At 43.8% G+C, this 8,537-nt stretch overlaps 1 protein-coding gene across 1 annotated transcript; it reads right to left on the bottom strand.

Annotated features, from left to right (window-relative positions):
- Positions 1-6,625: 6,625 nt before the first annotated feature.
- On the bottom strand, positions 6,626-7,650 carry LOC101554557 (DNA-directed RNA polymerase III subunit RPC10-like). Its single transcript, XM_055136388.1, has one exon. It carries the CDS (start codon positions 7,577-7,579, stop codon positions 7,253-7,255), a length of 327 nt encoding a protein of 108 aa, XP_054992363.1. The 5' UTR covers positions 7,580-7,650; the 3' UTR covers positions 6,626-7,252.
- Positions 7,651-8,537: the final 887 nt, after the last annotated feature.

Genomic DNA, 8,537 nt, shown 5'->3' on the forward strand with positions numbered 1-8,537 from the left:
GCAAGTCCTAGGTGAGTGTAACGAGAACACAGACACTAACAAGAGCCTGGTTCAGTTTTGTGGGCACAACTTTAAGGGTTGACCAGTTGGCCTGATTAAGTGTTCTCATCAGCAATTATCAGTTGCTTAGGTGAAAGTGGAGAGCAGCATAAAACTTGAGTTTACAATTATTGGGGTGTTGCTGAAATAGGGTGAGGAAAGAGGAAAGCATCATTACAGCTTACTGGTCCCCAAGGATAGTTTCCCATCCTTCCACCTCCTCAGGCATCCCACAGAGTACTCTCACAGTCCATCACATTATCTCCTCCTCCTCAGTGTCTCCACTCCACAGTGCCTTCACCCTAACCAAAGTTGGCTGTACCTTGAGGATCGCACTTCCCCTGTGCTCCTGGGCCCTTGAAAAATTCCCTCGAGACCCAGGTTTGACTCCCAGCATCCCATATGGTCCCCCGAGCACAGCCAGGAGTAATTCCTGAGTACATGAGCCAGGAATAACCCTTGTGCATCGCCGGGTGTGACCCAAAAACAAAAATAAAAAAATAAATAACAGCTCAGGATGAGACCAACAGGAGAACAAGCAAAGTGACAACTTACATAGCACAATCGACTTTACATATCGCAGTTGTTCACAGCAATTCTTCCTTCTGACTCCAAGAAAGAAAAAAAAGTTTAATTAATTTTTTTTAAGGCCACATCCAATGGTGTCCAGAACTTATTCCTGGCTCTGCACTCCAAGATCATTACTGGCAATGCTCAGGGGACCATGTGGGGTGCCAGGATTTGAACCAGGGTTCTATCACATGCAAGGCAAATGCCCCACCCACTACACTATCTCTCACGCCCCATAAAAAATAGTTTTAAAACCACTGTTTTGTTTTTTTATTTTCTTGATTTGCTATGTACTAGCATCTGCCAGCCAGTCTTTCCAGTCCTGAGATTATTTCCTTCTAGTTACATCATTAATACATATCATATGTATATATATATATATTTATCATGTATTAATATATAGGGAAAGATAACCTTGCTTTTTTATTTCATTGGCTTTTGTACCAAATAGGCTACATTGGGAGCCAGAGAGGTAATACAATGGGTAAGAGGCTTACCTTGCATGCAGTGGACCTACCTGGGTTCGATTCTTTGCATCCCATATTGTCACTCGAGCATCACTGGAGTAATTTCTGATTATAGAGCACTGTTGGGTATGACACTCCAAAAAAAATTAAATAAGGGCTGAAGCGATAGCAAAATGGGTAGGGTGTTTGCCTTTCACGCGGCCGACCCGGGTTTGATTCCCCCATCCCTCTTGGAGAGCCCGGCAAGCTACCAAGGGTATCTCACCCGCACGGCAGAGCCTGGCAAGCTACCCATGGTGTATTCGATATGCCAAAAACAGTAACAACAAGTCTCACAATGGAGACGTTACTCGTGCCCACACAAGCAAATCGATGAGCAATGGGATGACAGTGACAGTGATACAGTGAAGTAAATTTTAAAAAAGAACAAATAGGGCCACATTGAATCCATGTAGAGACTACTATGGACCCTCAAAGATGGTTGGACTTTATATTAGACAAAACAGAATTTTGGAGTTGTCTGCCTTAGGAGGGGTGGGGAGAAGAAAGTAAATTTGCCTGAGGAAGGTGAATGAATCAAATATTTAGGTCAGCTGTGGTAGTCATTAATAGCCTTCAATAAATGTTTCCGTTTTTTCTCCTATGCATGTAGTAGAATTGTTTTTTTGATCAGCTAGAGGCCATGGCATCTCCACTCTGTTCTCTCAACTCTGCCAAGCTTGAGATGAGCCAAAGGGACACCAAAGTGGAGGAAACAGGTTCTGCCTCTTCACAGAGCAAATCCCTTACTGCTGAGGGACTCCACAGAGGCCGCCTCTCCCCAGAACTATTAGATCAGGGAGCAGCTGATAGCCCTCACTGGATGTCACTGGATTACACGGGACGTCAAAAGACCTAGTGGCCGCTCACCAACGAGATGGTCAGACTTCTTTGTCAAAACCCTGAATGAACGGTTTGAGGTACTTCCTGTCCCTTGAGCAAGCAGATATCACTGGGCTACACTAGCATGTGACAGGGACAAATGAAGACATTACTGGCACCCACTCAAGAAAATTGAAGGTCAATGGGAGGACAAGTGATACAAGTGATACAAGCCCTCACTGCAGTGGGGAACCAAGAGCATAGTTTTAAAGGTGGAGGGACATTTCCAAATACAAAACTGGCTTTTCTTCTTCCTTGCTACACATTCTTCACTCTAGAGCTCCGGTTTGCTTTGAGACAAACACACTGTGTTTGTCATGTGGCCCTTCTTCACTTCTTGTAACCAAAGGAGGCCATGGCAGATTTGCCAATTTATCAAACTGCTTTGCCACCAAAGCCACCACCAACCTAACTCATGCAGTATTGTGCCACTTCCTGTGGAGTGGTGAGTATAGGAAGAAACTACTCTTTGCCCCAGCCCAATAATTTTTCTTTTGGAGAGTCTCAAGATTCGAGAAATTGATTGCCAAAAACGGCATTCTTACTCCAATGTTCATTACAGCACTACATACAAAAGTAAAAATGCCCATGAACAGATTACTGAACAAAGAAACTATGGTACATATACACAATGGAATATTATACAGCTTTAAGAAAAGTTGAGGGCATGCAATTTGCTGCTGAGTGAATAGATCTGGAGAGTATCATGTTGAGCAAAAGCAGACAGATAGACAGAAACAGATTCAGAATAATTTCATATTTGCAGCAGCGTGACCTCTTATAGACTAGTTCTCCCTCTCAGAGAACCTGGCAAGGTATCGAGAGCATCCTGCCTACACAGCAGAGCCTGGCAAGCTCTCCATGGTGTATTTGATGTTCCAAATACAGTAACAATGATGGATCTCATTCCCCTTACCCTGAAAGAGCCTTCAATGTGGCACCACTGGGAAGAACAAGTAAAGAGAGGCTGCTAAAATCTCAGGGTTAGGACGAATGGAGATGTTACTTGTGACCGCTAGAGCAAATCAATGATCAACAGGATGACAGTGATACAGAGATACAGTGATATGCAGGATATAAAGAAAACTTGTATGGGAATATTAAGTGCCCAATGGCAATAGAAACCAAGAGCAGGAGAACTGGTCTTCAGTAGGAAGCTTGGCACTGGGGCACGGGTGAGGGGGATAAATTAGGGAAGGGAGCACTATGACAGTGGTGTGGGGTGTGTGTGGAGAAGTACCTGCTACCGAGGCATGCTGGGAAGTGGGAAGGAAACTGGGGACACTGGTGAAAGGATTGGCATTGGAACAACATATGCCTGAAACGCAATCATATATTTCTTTTTTTTTTCCTTTGTGGAAACATTTGTTGTTGTTTTTTTAATTTTATTTTTTTATTGAATCACCATGTGGAAAGTTACAAAGTTCTCGGGCTTATGTCTCAGTTATACAATATTCAAACACCCATCCCTTCACCATTGCCCATATTCCACCACCAAAAACCCCAGTATACCTCCCGCCCCCGCCCCCCCACCCCCAACTGCATAACTGATGAATTCTACTTCATTTTCTCTTTACCTTGATTACATTCCATATTTCAACACAAAACTCACTATTATTGTTGGAGTTTCCCCCCAAGAAAGACAGCCCTACTACCAAGGAAGCATTTGATAATTAGTTTTCCATTGCTGAGAATGAGGAGATATGTAGCCCCACTGCTCCAAGTACATAACTCTTTTTTTTCCCTTTTTTCTTTTCCTTTTTTTTCCCCCTCATCCCCCTCCCATGCCTCATAGTATGGTGGACATCACGCTGAGTTTCTCCCTGAAAATGGGAAACAACCAGGAAAGAGGAATATTTCCTCTTCTCGGCCAGCATGGGGCTGTTGCTTAGTTCACAGACCAGAGAAATGGCTGCTACTTTGATTACCTTCAATATTTCAACAAAAAACTCACTGTTATTGTTTGGAGTTTCTCCCCCAAGTCAGACCTGCTAAAAAGGAACCGTTTCACATTGCTGACAATTAAGAGATATTAAGTCTTAACATCTTAAGATCTTAAGAGATGCCGCGCGGTTTTGGATTTCTGTGTAAAGTCCAGGGAAAATTCTGCCAGAAATTGCATAGCCCATCTCACAGTCCCAGTGCATTGCTGTAAGAAGCTGCTCTGGATGCCCAAATGTGTTAGGACTCCGGAATCAAAGTCTTTAGGCGCAGAGGGTCCAATCATATATTTTTTGTAACTTTGTAAGTCATGGCAATTCAATTAAAAAAATGATTGGGGACCGACTCCCTCAAGTTTTCAACTGACGTGACTCCAGGTCATTTTAGATTCTGCTGGGCTAGGAATGTTTCTACTCTGGTTTCTGAGATTCTGCTTTCAAACTCCCATTTAGACCAAGTCCAACCTCTACATCTTCTCCAGGTTTTTCTCTTTCTCTTAGCCTCTTTCCTCTGAGTTACATTTTTTCCTTAAATGTCTAGTGAACGTTGGCTGTCTGCTACAGCTAAAAGCACTACAAGGCTAAGAGGAAGTTCAGTGCCTATGAGTATCACTTTGGGGGCTAAGGGCTGAGGCCACACCTAGCTATGCTCAGGGTTTACTCCTGGCGCTGTGCTCAGAGATCACTCCTGGCTCAGGGGACCATATAGGATGCCAAAGAACAAACCAGGGACAGCCACATTCCAGGCAAGTGCCCTGCCACTGTACTATAGCTCTAGATCTTCATATAAATTTTAAAAAATCATTTGTGCCAAAGAAATAAATAGAAATATCTATGAAGACACTTTAGAATTTGTGTCATATCAGTAATCAATTCTCATTACTAAATTTATTTCCTAACAAAACAGGAGAATCTGTGGTAAGTTGCTTATGCCTGGTGCTTTCTCCAACAGCCAGAATTTACAGTTCCAGGAATCGAGAGGTGAAATAAAAGTAGTACCACTCATTATTACTCCTAGTGACCCACTAGCAAAAATTTTGCTTCCTGTTCCCGTGACCTTATGTTCTGACTGGCCTGGAGGTCTTAGTCCAAAGGGAAGAAAGCTTCCACCAGAAGACAGAACAATGATTTCATTGAGTTGGAAGTTAAGACTGCCGCCCGGCCACTTTGGGCTCCTCATGCATCTGAATCAAGAGGCAAAGAAGGGAGTTACTGTGCTGACTGGAGTGACTGATTCTAGCTACAGAGGGAAAATTGGACTACTGCTTCACAATGGAGGTAAGGAAGAGTATGTCTGGAATACAGGAGATCCCCTGGTATTACCATACCCTGTGATCAAGGCCAGTGGAAAATCCCAACACAATCTAGATACACTAACAACCCAAGATGCTCCAGGAATGAAGGTTTGGGTCATCCCATCAAGTAAAGAACCACAATAAGCTGAGGTACTTGCTGAAGGAAAAGGAAATAGAAAATAACTAGTAAAAGATGGGAGTTATAAATATCAATTAAAGTTATGGGACTAACTATAGAAATGAAAGCTCTAATCCTTATGAGTATTTTTTATCTTATTTTGGATATAAGTATGTGTGTATATTTCCCTTCTATTATTCTTAGATGACCTGAGATGTTTTACTTTATTTTATTATTATTTTTTTTTTTACTGAATCACCATGTGGAAAGTTACAAAGCATTCAGGCTTAAGTCTCAGTTACACAATGGTCGAACACCCATCCCTTCACCGGTGCACATATTCCACCACCAAGAACCCCAGTATACCTCCCCCCACCCCCACCTCACTGCCTGTGTAGCTGATAATTTTCACTTTACTTTTCTCTTTACTTTGATTACATTCAATATTTCAAAAAAACTCACAGTGACATTATTGTTTGGAGTCTCCCCACACCCCAAATCAGATCTGCTGACAAGGAAGCATTGTTTTCCATTGCTGAGAATGAAGAGCTATGAGGTCTATCACGGCCATGCAGTTTTGGATTTCTGTATTTTAGTATTTTAGTAACTAAGTCCAGGGAAATTTCTGCCAGAAATTGCATCACTGCAAGCTCGTACCTCTCTTTAGTGGTCCTTATAAGATGGCGGTCACCATCCCCCTCCCCCCACACCAGAAAGGAAAAGCAGAGAGAGAAAGACCTTTCCCCTCCTGGAGCGGCATGGTGCCGTGGCTTAATTCACAGTCTAGAGACATTTCTGCAAGAAGCTGCTGGTACCAAAAGTAGTTTAGCTGGCCTCTGGGATCATGGTCATTCAGCTGCAGAAAGACCGCACACGTGTGGCCACCCAGGTCACATCTCGGCGGAGAGCCGAGATGTTTTACTTTATATAAAAGGATTTTGTATTATTAATTTCGCATCATAGTATTTAAATTATGTGATAATAAAGAGGAAGGGTGTGTTATTTGTTGAAGGAATGAAAGTTGCATCACATTAGGGTAGAATTATTACCTTATAATTATCTTTATCTAGAGATTTAGTTTGGTTTAAAGAAATGCATTCAGATACCAAATTGTACAGGGATAAATTTTTGTTTTGTTTCTTTATTTTGATTTTGGGGCCACCCTCTGTAGTCCTTGGGTAGAAGTTTCTCCCAGTTCTGTGATCAGGCCACATCCATCTGGTGCCAAGGATTTAATCTGGGCTTCTTGTGTACAAAAACATGCTCTTTTTTTTCCCTTCTTTTTTATTTCTGGTGCAAGAGAAGGGAGACATGTGCTGTGACAGAGAACTTCATCCTGCCACTAAACTTTTCCTTTTCTTTCCTTTTTTTCCCCCTCTTTTGAGACAAACCTAGCAGTGCTTAGGGCTTACTCACTTACTCCTGGATCTGTACTCAGGGATCGCTCCTGGTGGGTGTGGAGGACCCTATGGGGTGAAGGAGATCAAAGCAAACACCCTACCTGCCATACTATCACTCCAGCCCCAGGACATTTCCTATTAATTTAAAATTCCATATAAATTTTGACAAACTAAGTTGCAATTAACAGAACACTTAGGGAAACTAATGCACCAAACAAAGTTATTCTATTAGTGATGCAAACAGCTGAAATATAGTAAGAATGTTGATTAATAATAAAAGAATGTCACTTGCCCAATAAACATAAAAGTGGAGACCAGGACCCACCAGCGTGCTCAGCTGAGGTGCTCCTATCAGAACACAGATGTTCCTGGACAGCAAGGAGTTTCTGTGCTGACTGGCTGATGTGCTACACTTCCTGAGGACCTGGCAGACCTTACTGAAAGGGACCCTCCAGGCAAAGAGCCCAAAGACACAGCTACCAACTGCCATGCATAGTCCTTCCTAGTCCCTCCAGCGATGCCCACACTGAGCGTTGCAGCACTTGTAGAAGGTGGTCATAGGCTCGTCCGCAGATCGGGTCTGAAGTTGCATGAAATAGGCTCGAGGGTGTTCACATTTTGGACATGGCTCTGCAGTTGAGTCCACATTCTCCCAAGCGGCAGCACCCCCAAGGACATCATCCACTTCCTTCAGCTTTGAGTACTTCTGATTGGTTACCTTACGGGTGATATTGTGCACGTAGGGGCAGGTATTGCAGGCGAAGCGGTGGCAGCGCTGGCCCTCCTCCACGATGAGTCCGTTCCCGCAGCTCGGGCAGAAGAGCAGCATGGCCGCAGCCCCGCGCCCGCCTCGGCCCCCCGAGAGCGCCCCTAGGCCCGCAGCAGCGCGCAGCCCACCTGCACGCATGCCGCTTCCGCGCTCCCCCCAAAACATGCTCTTAACCCATTGAGCTAAATCAAGGGATAGATTTGGATTTGTTTGTTTGTTTTATTGAATCACCATAAGATAGTTACAGAGCTTTCATGATTGAGCTTCAGTCATACAACTATCAAACACCCATCCCTCCAGCAGTGTGCATTTTCCATCACCAATGTCCCCAATATCCGTCCTGTCATCCCCCATCCCATCCTTTCCCCTGCCTCTGTGGCAGACAATTAAGGAGTAGATTTGTGAGTTTGTTTTATAAATAGATAACAACTTGATTGAACCAAGAGGGACTCAGTCATGTATTCAAATATCATTCTGGGGATATGTATGGGTATTACAGATATGTTAATCTTTGAATTGATACCGAGTAGAGCAGATCACCCTCTCTATTGTGGTCACTTGTCACTTGTCATCCTGTTGGTCTTCGATTTGCTTGAGCAGGCGCCGGTAATGTCTCCATTTGTCCCTGTCGCATGCTAGTGTAGTCCAATAATATCTGCTCACTCCAGGAACAGGAAGAGCTTCAAATCGTTCACTCAGGGTTTTGACAAATAAGTCTGACCATCTTGGTGGTGGGCGGCCACGGAGTCTTTTGACGTCCTGTAGAATCTAGTTGGGAACGGCTGTAGTCCAGCGGTCGTCTCTGAATTGCATTACGTGTCCAGCCCATCTGATTTTTGATGCCTTGGCAAACGAGACAGCCTCCCTGATTCTTGACTGTCGACGGAGGTTGGAACTTGGGATTCCTTCTCTCACTTGAGCGAAATGTGATACTCCAGCCATAGCTCTTTCAGTTCCTCTTTGGGATACCCGAATAGCGTTCTCATCCAGTTTGCATAGGGCCCAGGTCTCTGAGGCA

The sequence above is a fragment of the Sorex araneus genome, chromosome 4 (assembly GCF_027595985.1).
Source record: "Sorex araneus isolate mSorAra2 chromosome 4, mSorAra2.pri, whole genome shotgun sequence".
Lineage (NCBI taxonomy): Eukaryota > Metazoa > Chordata > Mammalia > Eulipotyphla > Soricidae > Sorex > Sorex araneus.

Bases quoted from the DNA above. Each gene is read 5' to 3' on its own strand.
- LOC101554557 (XM_055136388.1), bottom strand. From the start codon at position 7,579: ATGCTGCTCTTCTGCCCGAGCTGCGGGAACGGACTCATCGTGGAGGAG.